The sequence below is a fragment of the Enoplosus armatus genome, chromosome 8 (genome assembly GCF_043641665.1).
Source record: "Enoplosus armatus isolate fEnoArm2 chromosome 8, fEnoArm2.hap1, whole genome shotgun sequence".
In the NCBI taxonomy this organism is placed as follows: domain Eukaryota; kingdom Metazoa; phylum Chordata; class Actinopteri; order Centrarchiformes; family Enoplosidae; genus Enoplosus; species Enoplosus armatus.
In genome coordinates, this window is record NC_092187.1 from 6,508,109 (window position 1) to 6,525,924 (window position 17,816).

Consider the following 17,816-nt stretch of genomic DNA (forward strand, 5'->3'; position numbering starts at 1 on the left):
GCAAAAAAAACAGAAAAGTCACTGCAGCCTGGCAGATTTCCTGACTCACATCTCTCTCTTCTCTATCCAGCTCTTTAACTGTGTAGGTTGATGACATTGGATCTACTTGGGGGGGTCAATGAGGAAGCAGGCAGGTCAAGCCTTCATAACTCATGTGAGGCATGAGTTGGCCTTTTTAATGTTTATAATGCTTGCAGTTGGCTGACAAGAAGGGGGTGTGCAGAGGGGGTGTCACTTAGGTGGCAAAGGGGGTGGAGCGTGTGGCTCATGCAAGATGCCGACTGGGTCTCACTACACCTGAGTTTTGAGTGGCAGCTTCAGGGCTCCTAAAAATTTCCTGCCTCTAAATGGAGCGTTTGGAAAAAGAGGGGTCCACTGAAATCACAAACAGACACAGGAAGAAAGCGAAAGTCAGAGAGGTGGAGGATGAAAGAGAGAAAAAAATGGGTTGGGTGGGGGGTAAGAGAGAAATCACACCAGGAAGCACACATCAAATGCTGAGAAAGAGGAAGTTCAAAGTAAGGACAATGTGAACAACAGAGCGCTCATTTACAACATGGCTGGAGACAGCTGAGTGCATTTAAACTAAAGGGTCAAAGGGAAAGAAAATCAAAGCTTGTGTGGTGATAGAAAAGAATACAATATTAATGACCCAACCATAACGTTTTGAAACAGAAATAACAGCAATATTGCACACAGTCAATTTATCTGCCACAGTAACATTTCCATTTGGCTGAGGAAGTGTTTCTTCTGAATTTCATGCTGAATTGAACAGAAGTGAAGCCTCTTTTCCAACAAAGGTATGGGCATTCATATGTTGTGAGTATATGAATATACTGTAGACTACATGGCCAAAAATACACCCAGCTGATGTTGGGCAGTAAGCTCTGGCTCACAGTCGGCGTTCCAGTTCATCCCAAAGGCCGAGGTCATTACTCTGTGCCGGCCAGTCAAGTTCTAAACCAAACTGGGAAAACCATTTCTTTATGGAGCTAGCTTTGTGCAAGGGGGAATTATCACGTTGAAACAGGAAAGGGGCAAAGTGGACAGAGGTGTCCACATACTTTTAGTGAAACACATCAGAAGTAAATCTAAATTTCAATTCTATTACACCATATATGCTGTCACTGGTATCACTGTCTGTTCTGTTTTTTATTATGCATGTCCAATTTTGTGCACAAAAATGTCCCTTTGGGACAATAAAGTTAATCAATGAATCAATTTTCAGGCAGCAAAAATGTCTTCATATTTCCCTTTTCATTACTTCGTTTTTTCAAGAATGTTGCCATAAAAAGCAGTCGTAGGGCTGGGTATCACCTCAATGTTTTTGGTACTGACTTAAATGTGCCCACAGCCAAGTCAAGTAGCTAAAGCTGGCATTGAATGCTGGCTAAGATTCATACTGTGGTTATTCTTTGATCAGATAGTTTCTGACTAAAATCATAAATGTTGCCAATTTTAGACTGTATTTCATTTTGGCAAAAATAAATATGTACAGCTGCTTGTGTTTAACAGCATATAAAAAAATACCATTTTGGTAAGGATACTGAAACTCAGGTATCTTATTAGCAGTAGAATAAAAATATTTCAAATGATACCATGCCCTAAGCAGTAGTCAGTCAGTCAGTCCTGCTGGTCCATTCTTAGAAAGCTGCCACCAGTGAACAAATCCCACAACTGGTCTGTTTGTTCCAGAACAAATCACAATTATTTTTAGGTACTTTTCATCCAGTCCATGTTGTTTCCAAGCTTTCCTTTGATTAAAGATACCGGCACAGAGCTGATCATTTAGTGCTTTGGCATTTATTGACACAAGAGCCCAATTGATAAATAAATAAAATAAATAATATATAATATATATCATATGATACATACTGTAATGTCAAAGATAAGTCTGGGGTCATTTAGAAACGGTGTCTCTATTAGTTTGTCCTGCAGAGAGCTCTGACAAGTTTATTTACTGTAAAATGTCCCATTCTACAGTACTTAGTTTAAAAAACAAGTTTAAGAGATCCTTTTAAAAAAGGTTTGTTATGTGTTTGTATAAAAATAATTATCAGCCAATATATATATTTTTGATATATTTTGAGATATTTTAATGTTTTGAAAAGCTGTAAATGTGTCAAGCAGTTTTAAAAAGCTCTAATTTTAGAGGATGTTTCAGTTGTACAGCAAAGGTAACAGATTCTTTAATACGTTTTCAGCTGGCTTCCTCAGTAGTACCTACCTTACCAGTGATGTCATTCACAGCTACATGAACAAAGATGGAAGCCTCCTCCATACCTTCCAAGTACACATGGCGATAACCTGCACACACACACATCACCGAGACAGGTACAATATCAGTGAGTCACACACTGCCCTATAGATAAATACCTGTTCTATCAATCAGCCATGAAATCAACTTTTTCTATAGCTGATGTTCTACTTCTAGCCTCCAACTCCTCACCAGCACCGTCATTTTACTGCACAATTCAGAATCAAAAGTATTTAGGGAGTCCATGATATAGCAATCTGGTGGTATCCTGGTATCCTAGAGCCTATCTAACAAACACAGGTAATCTGAATACTGTGAGGTATGGTGTCCCTCAAGGCTTGATACTTAGCCCAGTACTATTCAGTCTATATGCTTCTGCTGGGTGACAAATTTGCAGCTTCAACATAAATTTCCACTTCTGACACTCAGCTCTCCATTACCATTAATCCTAATGAGGCATCCAACTTAGTCCTGTCTCCTAGCTGTAAAAAGCTGTATGACAAACAACTTTCTCTTGAATGTAAATAAAAATCAAAAGCTAATCTTCATGGGGCTATACATAAACTTGACTCAATTTACTTCAAGTGTTTGAGCTACAAATAAAGACAGATGTTTTTGATGCATGCTATTTTACTGTGTTTGATTTTGTGGGCTCAGTAGGAGAGCACAGGTTTTTGTCAACCTACACTGAATGCTGATAAACTGTTGATCTTTACGAAACAGTCCCTCCCAGCACCTAGAGTTTGTTTATGAATTATGGATGTCCCGATCAAGTTTTTTCTGCCCCGATCCGAGTTCTTTAATATTGGGTATCTGCCATGACACAGCTTCTCAGAGCACATTTAAGTTAATTTAACCTGTCCAGAGATCCTTAGAATTGGCTCAGGACATCTCTAATATAGATCAAACAATCGAGATACAACATGTTAATTAATGAGCTTTAGAAGTTTAAACAGACAAGCTAGTTGTTTGCCCCTGCTAAGCTAGGATAACCACATCCTTACTCCAGCTCTGTGCCTAACACACAGACATACTGTATATCCATCTTCTCATCTCGCTCTCTGAAAGAATGCAAAATGTTGAACTATTTCATTAATAAACTCTGCTTACGTCATTCATAATAGCATGATGCTCCAAACAATACTAGTCTCAGAATCAAATATTCTACTAGTGTAGCACTGATCAAACTTTTAAGAAATATATTGGATCAAGCTGAATCATATAAATCATATTAGAGAAAGGCAACAATGCTCCATGCTTGACTTTTAATAAACCTTCAACTTACCCTCTTATTTCACTTACTCTCAGCAAATTGAATTTCCATGTCTATGGAAATTACATCACCGAAAAACCAGAAACAAAATGCAAGAACAAGGCTTTTAGAGGTCACCATAGAAACATGATCTGTGGAAGATGCTGATGAGGTGGGGGGTACCTATCAGTTCCATCTAAAAGCAGGTGCTTCACCACGTCTTACCTGGCATCATGCTGTTGAAGGCGATGGTGCGCTGACCGATGAAGTCCTGGCCGATGGGGTCATGATCCCACACGAGGAAACGCACCAGGGCCAGCTCCGGCATGTGGACCGTGAACACCAGAGTCTCCTCCCACATGGGGTTGAACCCTACAGGGCCGTCCCGAGAGAGATCGCAGGGTGTGTGTGTGTGTGTGTGTGTGTGGGGGGGGGGGGGGGGGGGGAGCAGAGGGGAAAAAAGAAGAACAATTGAGAGAGACGAGAGAGGCAGATAAACAGAAGAGAGAAAGAGTGATAGAGACGGAAGACAGAGAGAGTGGACGGTCCATGAGAGAGTCAGAGAGTGAGCTCAGCACTCATTAATTATTCAGGGTGTGTGTGAGAGAGCAGACCGAGAGGTGCTGCCTGCGCACGTCTCCTCATGCTGAGCTCATCAATTATACATCAGAACCCATACAGACGCTCAAACACACACACACACACACACACACACACACACACACACACACACACACACACACACAAGTAGAGAGTCACATTCAACCAATGCATTGCTCTAATCAGCACATACATGCATCACGTGTCAAAGTCAAACCACAACAAACCACAGCTCTCCTCATGCAAACACCAGGACATCATGTGTGGCTCAGTTTGCAGAAAACAACCCCTGAGGAGCTGTCAGTCGTCAGGACAACGAATGTCTACAGCAAACTGGCCAGCAGATGATGACTGATCTTAAGAGTGTTTTTTGGCTAGACATGATTTCAGTTAAATATATCTTGAATTCAGCACATTTAAAGTTATCTTTTTGGATATCTCAAACTAAGATTTTTCTAGTTAAAATTCAATTGCAGATATCTGAAACTGGAAGTATGACTTCAATGAGATATCTTGAATTTGAGTTATTACTAGCCACGACTGCTAGCCTGTCTCACCTGGCTCGCATGCTCTCACATCTCCAAAAACGTTTTTCATGTGGGCATGGTTACTGTAACTCCTGCTGGTGTCCGCACAGCTGGAAGCATCAGGACTCATTCAAATTCATTCTTGTACAGTAAAAAAACACAAAATTGTCCAGTTCCATAAATAGCTATATTTTAGGTGGCTAATGTAACCATGTTGACTGGATTATAGCCTGATTAAGGTCAAACTCTGTTATGAGAAATTGGATTAGATGCTCAGTCTTCAGAGGAGAAATCTCACTGCTTTCCCTTTTGGTTGTGTTGTGCACAAACAGGCTGCTGTGATGGAAGCAGCCCTCAAGCACACCAGGCTTTAGTAAAATGTGATTATTAGTCATGAACATCACAAATTAATCCAATAATTAATTTTCTCTGTATTAGCATTAAGTCACTATGACTCAATCAATACAGGGTGTTTTTATGGCAGCAGGCAGACGTGATCACAAAGTATTTGAAGTTTATGAAGAGAGATGAACCTGAATAATTCATAATCAACTTACCGTTATCGTCCACCACTCTGGTCTGCTCCTTGCAGCAGTCCACTGGGAGGCCGATGATCTCCACCTCCACAAAGGGATCGATGATCTGACAGAAAGACGTTACACAGCATTCAGGCTTCATATTAACCTCTCGATCTGATTAAGTTCCAAGACCTTTCAATGATCACAATCACTTCTTGGTTTCTTGGTGGAATAATCTGATTTACACTACAGTTTGGCTGAAAATCACCACTCAGTGAAGTTGACACATCCATTTGTAAAACTCCCTGTATTGCTTTTTCTGGAGAATTCCACCGATTTATAACTGCACTCCTAAAACACTGACTCACAAATGAAAAGAAAAAAAGTTGATGAAGAAGAATCAGAGATAGTGCCTCTTTAATTCCACATACTTCTTCCTTGTAAAAACCAAGCGCCTGCATTACCCACAATGCAACTCAACTGCCGACAGTTTGGTCAGAGATTGAGGTGTGTTATGCTAGTAGCGACTAATGTAGCCTGCAGCAGAGGTGAGCAGCAGGCTCCACAGGTCTGGTCAGCTCACTTCTTTCTAACTCCACACCAACAGATTCATTTCATTTTCAAACTTTCAGTCTTCAGCCACAACCGTCGCTGACTCAAGTGACATCCCTCGAGGACATTTATCAGACTCCCTCTCTGAGACTCTAAAGGTTTTATACTACTTTTTACTGCTGGCTTTTCCTGTCTGCTCAAAATTCCACGACGTTCCAGGAATTCCATGACTGGTGACTAATCGCACGACAGCTTTCTACAATACAGAGTGCATTTAATTTAGCAGCGGTGCACAAAGCAGTTTGGTAGAGTGGTGGTGTTACTTATTCAACTGCTGTGATAAACTGAAAGGTTCTTTATTCTTAAATAAAACAACAAAAATCAAAGTGTATTAGACATCTTTAAAACAGCAAACCTCTCACAGACACGTAATATAAGACTAACTCAACTAAAAAAGCATCATATATTACAATATTTAGTAGTTTCATATTTTTTGGCATGTGAATATTTTTATTCTTTCTTTAATTACCTTTGGAAATAAAGACACTACAGTTGTACATGTGTGTCCTACCTCTCCTCTGTCTCCTAGCATGGAGTCTTTGGGTTTGGGCAGCTGTTGTCCACTGATGATCTTCAGCACCAGCTGTTTCTTCATCTGACCCGGCAGCGGGTCCTCCAGGTTGGGGTTAAAGGCACCTGCAATGGGAAGAAAGGAAGCATACTGTTTATTTGTCATCCTTCACTTACAAAATTAATTGTAAATTCCAAAAACAACCATTTACCTATATTGTAATCATATTTAAAAGGCAATCAATAGTACAAGTCATCTACATTTCCTTGTCAACAAACAACATGTAAAGCATAATAGAACACAAACTGTTTCCAAAAAGAAAATCTAATCAATAAAATATATTTAGACAGATCTTTCAGTTGAAAACTACAATTTACATGAGCTGTAATTTACAACAGAATAACTAGCGATATTGTTGAAATCAATATTACAACATTAATAATGATAAATAAGACACCACTGGCTTGAAATATCGTATTAAAAAGAGGTAAATATCATCTCCATACTGTATATTAGCACACTACTGTACTTTATCAGTCTTCTGATGCGCACACATAAAGAAAATAAGCAGGAATACTAAACATACAGGATTTCATGCCTGAAAATATTCCTGAGGTCTATGTTAAAAAAACTCCATGTTTCCTACTCAAATGATGTGAATTTATCTTTTCTATGTGCTGACCTTCACACATGCAGACAGGCTTGAGAATGTAGCCACAGTTGCCATTGCTGTAGAATTTGGCTCTGTTGAGCTGGAGGACGCGGCCCTCTGACTGGTAGTTGAGCGCAACTGAAATCAAAGAAGTTCACTTCATTATTGTCAGCAGGCTGGATGTCTTACTTTAAGGTGCTGGCTAACAGCTACTTTGGGAAGAGCAGAGGGGTTAGCAGCACTGCAGCTGACTGACAGAAAATGATGAAGTCTTAACAAACTGGCAGAGCGAATAACAGCAGGGTGCATCAGTTACGGTAGGTTGGGTTAAGCTCATACCAAGCTGGCAGCCGGCACTCCAGAAGGGCTGGGGGTTGAAGTTGGAGGAGTCCACGCGGTAAGAGGAAGGGTAGATGCGGGAGAGCTGTCGCTGGTTGAAGCTGATGAAGGATGCAGCTTTCTGCTGCATCACCTGGTGGGCTTTCGTCTCACTGAGCGACGACACTTGCCAGCTGTAGTTGGCTGCCAGGAACAACACAAAGACATCTTTGTTTTCTTCACCAGGCTCATAAACTTCCATTCACTTCAAATGTTATCAAGTAGGGTTCAACTGACAGGGATTTTATGAAGATTTAAACAACAAGATTTTGACCAAATATATCATTAAAATAGTTTTGAACGTAACTGCAGTGATATGTTCAAAGGTACATTGGAAATATAGTATTTGAAAAGTGATTAAGAAAACAAGGTGATGCTAACTTTCTGTTTTGGATACTCTTAAGATGTTGAGTATTCATATTTTATCTGCAGTATTACAAGGGCAGATAATCAAGGACCAATAACAGCATCAGGTTAGCAGTGCTCATTTGTTTGAGTGAGTAAAGCTAATAACCGCTAACCTTGTGCCTCGATATCGTAGAGACCCACGGACCGCGTGTATTTAACCAGGTCAGACAGAGCTCTGGATAACTTCATGGTCTTCTTCTTTCTGTGAGGTCAAAGGATGCAGAGGTACACACACATATGTAAATAGAATAGTGTGACACTATCCATATATACACATACACAACTTCCTGACAGAATTTAAGACAAAGTCTATGTTACAGATGAACTGAACAGTAATGTCACATTTGTTTTTGTAGGTATGAACATATATGTGAACATCATCATGTGCAATAATTTATATTAAAGCTAATGACAACTTACTTTCTCATGTTAACATCACATCTATAGGGGAAGGCAACACACTTACGAGTCTGTACAACATACTGTACTAGAGGGGTGTGTGTGTGTGTGTGTCGCTTACTTGCTGTGGTGCAAGGGGGCACGGGAGGCGCTACTTGTACTCTCTTGGTCTGTATCTGTGTCTTCAAAGCTCGACGTCTTCTTCAGCTTGGTTGTCTTTTTCTGCAGAAGACAGAGTTATTATATAATTATATCAGTGAGGGCCCAAGGAATACTGGTGAGAGCTCTCTTCATGTGTAACAGGCTTAGAGATGATTAGTGATGGTACAATTCAATTTGTCAAAGGATCCCCGATGCTTCTGAAAGACTGTATAATCTGATCAAGATTCAAGAGAAAAAAATGTGATAGAATTTGAGACGCAAGTCTGTCGGTCATCTTCTGCGAAAGGTGACACAGACACAAAGCCAGGACAGCACCTTTCAGTTATTGATTCATATATTGATTGAGGTATTTAGTTCACAATATCAAATATAGAAAAGTGTTATATGTAGTATATGAAAATGACTTGAATGAATAATACTCTACATGTACTCCGTAGATCGACATGTAAATACTGCTTTCCACTACTTGTAGTGAGGCTGACAGATGTTGATGTTTATGGTCACACTCACACAAACTGGAGTGCGTTTATCTCCTTTGTTGCACATGGTAATCTGAGCATTATTTAAAACTCATCAATTAGTTGAACGCTACTTCATTCTGACTGTCCAGTGACCGCATCCTTGGATAATTTGTCAGGATAAAGACAGAAAGCTGACTTTAAAAACTGAGCAAAGCAAAGAGGGAAGAAATGAAAAGGCCAACCTTGCGTTTAGAGAAGCTCCCCATGAAGGAGCGGCCTGTACGCTTGTTGCTGCTGGGATTAGCCTCGTCTGCTGTGTCCGTCCCATCCTCACTTTTACCCTGACAGCAGAGAAGAAACTTAGTATGTTGTGCAAGGAAACAGTTTCAACATTGCGGACTGAAAATGAGAAAAAATACTGATTAGTTCTTCCCCTAAGGAGCGAGAGAAATACTTCATAAGGTGCCAAATTTATTGAGGGACAGTCAACAACCAGAACCTCCACTCTCTTTCTCTGTGGTGCCCTACCTCACATGTATAGCAATTCACACATTCACATCACAAAAAGTCCAATACGTGTGTTCAATAAAACATACAATTCACAAAATTCTAAAACAATCTGTTTTTAAACTGAACCTCAAAAAAAAAAAAAAAAAAAGTCTACATAAAAAAAAATATATATATATTTGTATAATATATATGATATAATGTGAAATTAAAATGATCTTTTTAGCATGTTGGTTAGCAGGTCAGTTCAGGACTTCCTGTCTGTGTTCACCTTAGAGCCAGTTTTGTCTGTGGGCTTCCCAGCAGGAGGGAGGGCTGCAATGGTGAAGCTGTCTGGGTCTTCTCTGTCTCGGATCTTGGACTCCTTCATCAGGTTGTCCAACTTTTTCTTGGCCATGTTCTCCACCTGCTTCCTGTTGGCTGACGTCTGGAGGAGGAAGGAACAGTCACACAGAGAATGATGATGATATACGATCATACACAATACAAAAGGTGAAGGTAACCACCTGTCTTGTGGGAGGAATTGCTAGTTTTTCACATTTCCCATGTTGTAAATGAGATTCGTTTCGCATGCGTGCTCCACAACTGAAGGTATTTCGTAAGGCAATTGCATTTTATAAAATTGTCTTATAATGCTAATATTAGGTTACAAGTTTGTACAATTTGAAATCAGTTATGAGTAACATTATATGAAACTTCAGCTTTCTGGATCTCCGCCTTCTGTCTTTTCCTTCCTATAATCTTTTTTTCTTTCTGCAGATACAATACTGAATGTTAGGTTCTCCACTTAACAACAATTTTAATTATCTATTAATCATTTAAAGTCTAGATGAGAAGGCATTTCAAGAGTATCTAGTTTCCATATTGTGACTTATTTCCAAGTGAAACAGGATAGGCACATGGGACATAACGTTGGGAGGAATTTGATTTGAACGTTGAAAAGTGGGTGTGTCATAAACCAAGGTACTATCCTGTTGCTAACTAGCTAATTAGAGAAACTTAGCTCTGTACCGTTAAAAGTTGAAGATGGATTGATGGATGGATGTCATGATATCATTGGTTGAAATTGGTTGGTTCAAGCTTATATAAGCACATGTCACATTTTGTTTTACAGGAAGAAAACATGATTGGATAATGATAATGATATAAGAATACAAATAAATAGCATATATTAGGTGAACAATATGACTGGGGATGTGATCATCTCGACTTTAAGTCATTATCAAATACTCTCTGGTTTTAGTTTCTCAAATTTGAGACTTGGCTGCTTTTCCCTGTACTATGAATATCTCTAAATTTAACATTTTTGGGTTTTGGACTGTTGGTCAGACAAAACAAATGTAATTTGAAGATGTCACCTTGGACAGAATTTCTCAGTGTAATAATGGCTAAAAGGTATTTACAGTAAGGAATACAGGAAATGTGCAAAACCCTCAGTAACACTGGAAATGACTTTAGTGAAGCAGAATTACAGAAGAACCAACAGTAGAACCTCAGCTATTCAACCTTGTCAGGAACAACAAAGCCATCAAACTTTTTTTTATTTTTACAGAATCAAATCAACTCCACTTAGCGGGACTATTGTGCCTTCGTTAGAGCCACATGTTCATGCATCAAGTTAATGGCTGTGTACAGTCTCAAAATCCCTCAAAATAAACTAGGATTTCTGTCTGAGGTCCTGCTGTAAAAGACACCTCTGAAACTCTGTCTTACGCTGGTCCAACCAGATAGAGAAAGAAAGAACACACATCATGCAAGATCTTCCCTGAACTCAAGTTTCATGAGGAGCAAAGATGAAGCAATACATTATGTTACATAATGCAGAACCTCCCCTGCTTGAGAAATGTAACCTGTTCCAGATGTGAGAGTATGATGTAAATGATAGTATATGGTGTCTAAATAATGTTGTGTTTTTTGCCAAAAAATGCGTTAAAGAGTCAGTTCACTAAAATTACTTCTAATGGTATCAACAGTATTTCCAGTTAAAACTGTTCACAGTGTGTTCTGTGGATTATTCAGAGTGACAGGAACACTGTCTCTGCAAAGAACTGTATTGTGATGGAGGCAGAAATCTCAAAACCACAACTATTTACATGGAAAAAAAATATGCTTTTATAATCCTGGTGAACTGACCCTTTAAGTCACCTAGTTTTATCTGAGGTTGCCCTGTAGAAGTAACCCTGGAAAATCATCTCTTACCCTGGCCTGACCGGAGTAAGGAGAAAAACATGCAGGATCCCACAAGAACTCATCTTTCATAAGGAACAAAGACAAAGCAATACATATGTTACATAATTCAGAACCTCCCAGACGGGTTGATGAATGGACCTTTGAGTAATGTAAGCATTTCCACATGTGAGAGTATGACGGTGGGACATCCTTTATGAAGATGAGGTGGAATTCATAAAAGATGTCCTCTTTGAGAGATCACTGCTCAATGCCTAAGAACAATATGCACATGCTCAGTTCAGCCACATGGTAGCAGTGTGTATCCATCAACCACTTCAGTCTGTAATCAGACCACAAGAAACAGCAACATGCTCCATGAGAGTTTCATTTCTAGGTGCTCTGTCGTACATATTCAGTTTTGACATGTCTGCATTGACATTAAGTCTTATTAATGAAGCATGTGGTCCAGTCAGGGCTGTCGTCTGATGTGATGGTTATGATGCAGGGGGATTACATACTTCTTGAAGAACTGATGAATGTTACCTTTAACCTGAGCAAAGCCAAATGCTTTATAGATTACATCAGATTGCACACAATATACAGTGTATTGAAATTTCTTATTCATTTAAATAAGATAGCTGGTTGTTTCAGAGGCTGTTCCACCCTGACAGAAATATATTTTGGGCAGATATTGAATATTTAAGCTTTTTGCAATGGATTTGAATAAACAATTTAGAATAGAAAAAAAAAAACATAATTAAAGATGATTCTGTTTTCTACACATGCTACCAATGTTTGAACAATACCTATTCATTAAGACCTTCATTAAGAAAATTGTTTCAAAAGGTAAGAAAAACAAAATATATCCACATTGGTCCATCCTGTAGCCAAACTACTGCTAGCTGCTCACCTTCCATGAGATGATATTAGATATTCATCATCAGTTAATTCCACAGAGCCTGTGTTGTAAAATTCATATAATTACTTCTCTACAATTATGAGACTATCCCACTTGAAACATTGTCCATCCCGTAGCTGGCTGCTAAAGCGAACCTGCCAGCTAGTTTTTAAAGATCTCGATCCTGAGACCAACAGTGCTGAATACCGTTTATTTACTGTTCATGAGCGGCATCGTCTCCCTTAGACCTACAAGACACTTATCCACGTGCATGTTTGGTTCCAGATAAAATAATAACAATCCTTACACAACACATTTGATGGAACACCTTAGAGATGCAATATTACATAGTGTTATATAACATGAACTTTCACAGGCAAGATGAGAAAGAATGGCACATGACTGGGTGATATTTCTGAGGTGGTTGAGAATGAGCTTTTTATACAGTACCTTCCACTTTGAAAGAAGCAAGCAACAGTTGAAGAGAAGAAGACGGGACAAACAGGAAGAGAGAAGAGCAGGAAATGAGAACAAATAGCCATACAGAAAGAAAGGGACAGAAGCAAACAGCAAAGATACAGTGGCAGTGTAGGAGATAAACATAAGGAACAAAGAAAAGATAGGAGAGGACAACACTTAATCAGCACTGCTTAGTTTAAACATGAACCATCAAGAGCAGGAAATAAACGCACAATTCACATTTCATCTGCTGGACACGAGAACACAAAGCCTGCCTGTAACTGGTGGATAGCAGAGATAAACAAACAGGGTACGTACATCTCCGTTCATCAGCTTGCAGTCGTCCTCCATCTCATCAGCACTGTCCTCGTCCGACACGTCGCCCTCTTCTGCGTTCTCATCGATGTTGGGAGGCAGTTTCTTCCCCTGGTGGAGGGAAGAACGAGTCAGCAGAGCTTCACATTGTAATAACAAACAGCTCCAACATTCATTTAATCGATTTGTGGCTCTTGAAAAACTACATTAGACAGGGAATTTCTAGTGTCATGGGGGTTTAAGACACTGACCACGTACTGTAATCACAACAATCCCAATTTAAGTTCAGCAAGGGACCATCGTCTTCATCATCTCTCTACAGCTACACTTATACAATGTGATTGAGGCAAAATGTACAACAAATATTTGGTAAGATTTGAAGTTTGTCTACCAGTTAATGACCAGTGGACATTAACAGACAATAGCCTGAAAGTGAATAGAACAAAACATATGAAAATAGGTACTTTACCTATTTACCTTGTGCTTTTTACAGCTCAGAGAGTATCAAAATGTGCACCAAATGTTGACACTAGGAAGATTTCCTTAAGCTCAAAATGACCCAGTAGAAGATTCAGAATCAAGAAATTTATTTATTTAAAGCCATTATTTATACATGCTTGATTGGCGATGTCTCAGGTGACAAACTTAGATTCCCGTCTATCGTTTCGTGCACCTATCCCTTGTTGAAGCCTATAATCCTCTTCTTTTTAGGGCTGTCCTGACATCATCTTTGGCTAGAAATCCCTCCTGAAAACCAGAGTGGCAAAGCCTTGCGGACAACTAAGTAGCTGATACAGGAGAGGGTGAAAAATGTCCATTTACAGTACCTGTTTCACTTTCTATTATTCTCATTGACATGCCTCTAGGGGGAAGACGAAGGAGATATGAGGAAGAGACTGTGAAAGATATACAGGTTCAGCCATCAATATTTTGGTAACAGGGGGGCCCACTCAGCAATCATTCTCAATCTGACCCTGGTACCCACAGTGAGCCTGCACAGCACAGGTTTTGCAGGGCAGTGGGGAAGCCAGTGCTGCATATCAGTGTTCCTCACAGTGCTTACATATTGTATTGGTGCCATCACTAACACTCTGCTGAGTTTACACACTGGTTGTGCTGCTGTAACAGCTGGCAGAGAAGTCCTCAGCCTGCCAGGTATTGGCAAGGTGCCTTCCCTTTAGTGAAAGCATCTGGTGTCAATACAGCCTCATTAACCTCGATATGATTCCCTCCTCTACTAACAGAGGGCTGATGCTGCTCATCCGTGATGATCAATGACCACATAAGACTTTCAGATTAATTTTAACAAACGTTTGGTGACAAAATAAAAGGAAATGTGATGCTGTGCTGTTTATGACCACTACAACTGCACTGAGACCAACTGAAGCTGCACGTTTTGGTTTCAGTAGTGGGGGATCACATGTTCAACTGTAGTATCTTTTTATTTGAATAATAATTAAACAAAAACTGGGGGAAAGTCATTAAAACATTAAACAAGATCAAAAAATGAAGGATCACATGCATCTTGGTGGTCTAACGTCAGGTTCAAACTCAGTTAGGGAGCTTTGTTGCGTTGCAGACCACCATCTCTCCCTCTGTTTCTTTTCTGTATTTAAAAACTGCCAAGTATCCAATAAGGATTTGCATACACGTGTATCCCATGTAAACTAAAAAGGAAATCAATTACAATAACTGCACCACTTCTTCCATTGTTTTCTGTCCCACAATCGCTGACTTCATTCACCTACCAAACCCAGAAATGTTGTCAGTCCCACTATTGCCTATTATTCCACTATTGATGACAGTGGAAAACAAGGAAATCCTTAAATGTTCAGATTATGAGAAGCCCCAGGTAATAGGTTGTTCATTTCCTGCCATAAAAGAGACCTACATGTGGCCTGAGAGGCAAAACCCAGAGCAACCTGAGCACTCGCCTGACATAGATCAGCGTAGCAACATTATCAACTCAGAGCTCCTCTCAGCTGTGAACCCAGAACTGCTCCTGACCCGCAGCCATCAACACATTTAACCAATTATCTCTGGTCAGCTGGACTGGATAATATATCCATAATAACACAGACCATTGTGCCCACATAATGAGCCATCCTGCAGTTACTACTCACAGTTCATAAACAACTCAATTCTCTTCTCCCAAACACGTTATATTCAAACACTTTCCAATCACAGCACTTCCCACAATCTCCTGCCTTTGAAGTTCAAACTCCAGATGTAAAACGGTGAGCTGAGATAATCGCCTGAGGACTGACTCCTCTCACCGCGGAGAATCAGACGCTTTTTAAAACATCCAAACTGCACGGTACACCCACGCTCTGACTTTACCTTGACGAGGATCTTGCCCTTGAGTGTTTCTGGCGACGGCAGCCGTCCAGACTCATCAGCTTTGATGTTAGACAGGTCCAGTTTGTCCCCCAGGATCTCAATCAGGTACTGGGCCATCTTCTTTTGTTGGGGGACACTGCAGTGGTTCTCTATGGACAGGATGACTGGGTAGCTAAGAGACAATCACACACACAACAGACTGGAGTTACAGGGCTGAAAGGTTGAGGAGGATAAGGACACAAGAGGTTTCTTTTCTCTGTTCCATGCTCCATGTATTTATGCATTGCAGTTGGTGATTATTTAATGTGCACCTAAGCAGCTGTTTCTATCTCAGCCAGTTAGGAGCTACCTTCAGGATGTTTTGTGTTTAGAACAGTAACATGTAAAACCTTTCAATCTGGACTAACAGTAGATTAATTCCTGCCTGCCAGATCTGCAGATAAGCACTATTTACATTTATACAGTGAGAAAGAAAACATGTCATTGTTGTGGATCTGTAATCTTCGGGGACACTTTAGAGCCACTTCAAAATACAACTTGTACACTCAAGTGTCCTCTGTCAGAGGACAATTTGAGGTGTCCTCTGAAAGATGACACTTCAGTACTCTATATGACAACACTTGACAGTCTGTAAGACATTGGTCGTGTGAAGTTTTGGTATCACTTTGGTATCAAACTCCAACATGAATGCTCTTTTATCTGCAGACGAATATGTAATAAATGAGCATGTCTGGATAAACATCAACATTTTAATCAAGACGTTCTATTAGCATGAAGCATCTGTGGCCTAGCATGTAAAACAAGTCGGAAAAAGGAGCTACATTCAAGAGGAGACTCCTCGTTCACATCATACTGGCTGGGATGAATCCCAGGCTAAGTCAGATGGAAGCTTTTCATTCCAGTTTTGTCCCCATCAGTCTCTGAGGAGCCTGCCTTTATTCAGCGTCCTGGAAAGTCTGATTGCTCTTTGATGTTGAATGCAGCCTTTCACCCTGCTCCTTTTTAGCCAATTATCTGTGAAATGTGGTGTCCAAAATTATGTTTTCAAAAACACACATTGAGGGTGAACATGCACACAAAGCGAGTGTTTCTCCTTCATTTTACTTGAAGAGACGGGGATCTAAAAATAGAGATTTTCTCTGCATCCTCCAGACTGCGTGCACTTCTATGGGATTATCACCTCCTGATAAAGACTCTGTGAGGAGGAGGAGGGTGTCTGTGTGTATGCTTTCATTTCTGTGTGTGTGTGTCTCTGTATCTGCACAGGTGTGAGTAGGACTTAATGTTTTCTCTTGGTTTATAGGGATATATTTGTGTATGGATGCTGATCAGTCTTGCCAGTCCGGACGCAAAAACGACTGCAAACTCAGCTATTCTGCACTCAGGGAAACAATTTGTGCAACAGCACATGAACGATCATGTGTAGTATGTCGTCAATAGTCACAAACAACTGTCCAGTCAGAGTATGTAAGTGACCTGCTCAACGCAAAATACCCCCAGAGATGGGATGCTAGGTTGACATATCCCTGAACCAGTGAGTGTCTGTTATATACTCGTGCATCTGTACTAGACATATCTGCACACGTCAAATATACCACATACTGCAATTTAGTCAGTGAAGAGTGTGTGAAAAGTATCCTGGTATCTTACAGGCTGATGCAGGTTCTCTCTTTTTGGTGTTTGGTTTGAATCATAGCCGCGTGTGTTAAAGTCACAGTGAAACAGAAGTAAGAGTGTCTTTATCCCCTGTAATGTGTAGTATTTCTGCTTGAAAAGGAATACGTGGGCCGGGTTTAGCTACTATAGGGATTTAAGTCAAATCCTTTAGATGTGATTGGATGGCTCAATAGTGGGAGAGATACGGAGCTAGGGAGCTGCAGTAGACTGCTGGCCTCCACACACACCTCCTTCACCTGCGTTGTTTGTTTTCACAGTTTTACCAACTGAAATCCAAACACACACCTCCTACTAAGACTTTGCTCTGCTAGCTACCCACACTAGCAAACGGTCAAGTGCCATTTTATCTGGTGGGTGGGGTCAGCTAGTCACCCCAAATCACACTTGATTTGATACATTTATCTAACTGCCCCTTCAAGATATACACATACATATATATATATATATATATATATATATATATATATATACATATACATACACACACACATTTATATATATTTTTATATATAATCTCAAGATCCTCGGTGCTATCTCCCTGTCTGTATCTCTGCTATTCTATCAAATAAGGTCAAAAATATATTATATAAGACAGGCTGGAATCATAAATATAAAAGACTAACTGCATGCTAATGTGAGAAAAAAAAATAATATGAGCAAGAAAACACTATCTCTCATTGTGTAATACTTTAACCGGTGAATTCTCAAGCACAC

The 17,816-nt window shown here is 39.9% G+C and overlaps 1 protein-coding gene across 1 annotated transcript in view; it reads right to left on the reverse strand.

Annotated features, from left to right (window-relative positions):
- The window catches only part of plch2a (phospholipase C, eta 2a), a 57,951-nt gene that overhangs the window by 8,109 nt on the left and 32,026 nt on the right, over nucleotides 1–17,816 (reverse strand). Inside the window, exons 9-20 of the mRNA XM_070910139.1 lie at nucleotides 15,426–15,597; nucleotides 13,089–13,196; nucleotides 9,516–9,671; nucleotides 8,980–9,078; nucleotides 8,236–8,336; nucleotides 7,829–7,917; nucleotides 7,269–7,451; nucleotides 6,960–7,067; nucleotides 6,278–6,402; nucleotides 5,194–5,278; nucleotides 3,735–3,881; nucleotides 2,228–2,307 (exon numbers count right to left, since the gene is read on the reverse strand). Of these exons, the coding sequence (XP_070766240.1) occupies nucleotides 2,228–2,307; nucleotides 3,735–3,881; nucleotides 5,194–5,278; nucleotides 6,278–6,402; nucleotides 6,960–7,067; nucleotides 7,269–7,451; nucleotides 7,829–7,917; nucleotides 8,236–8,336; nucleotides 8,980–9,078; nucleotides 9,516–9,671; nucleotides 13,089–13,196; nucleotides 15,426–15,597 (1,453 nt within the window). The remainder of the gene's footprint in view (nucleotides 1–2,227; nucleotides 2,308–3,734; nucleotides 3,882–5,193; nucleotides 5,279–6,277; nucleotides 6,403–6,959; nucleotides 7,068–7,268; nucleotides 7,452–7,828; nucleotides 7,918–8,235; nucleotides 8,337–8,979; nucleotides 9,079–9,515; nucleotides 9,672–13,088; nucleotides 13,197–15,425; nucleotides 15,598–17,816) is intronic.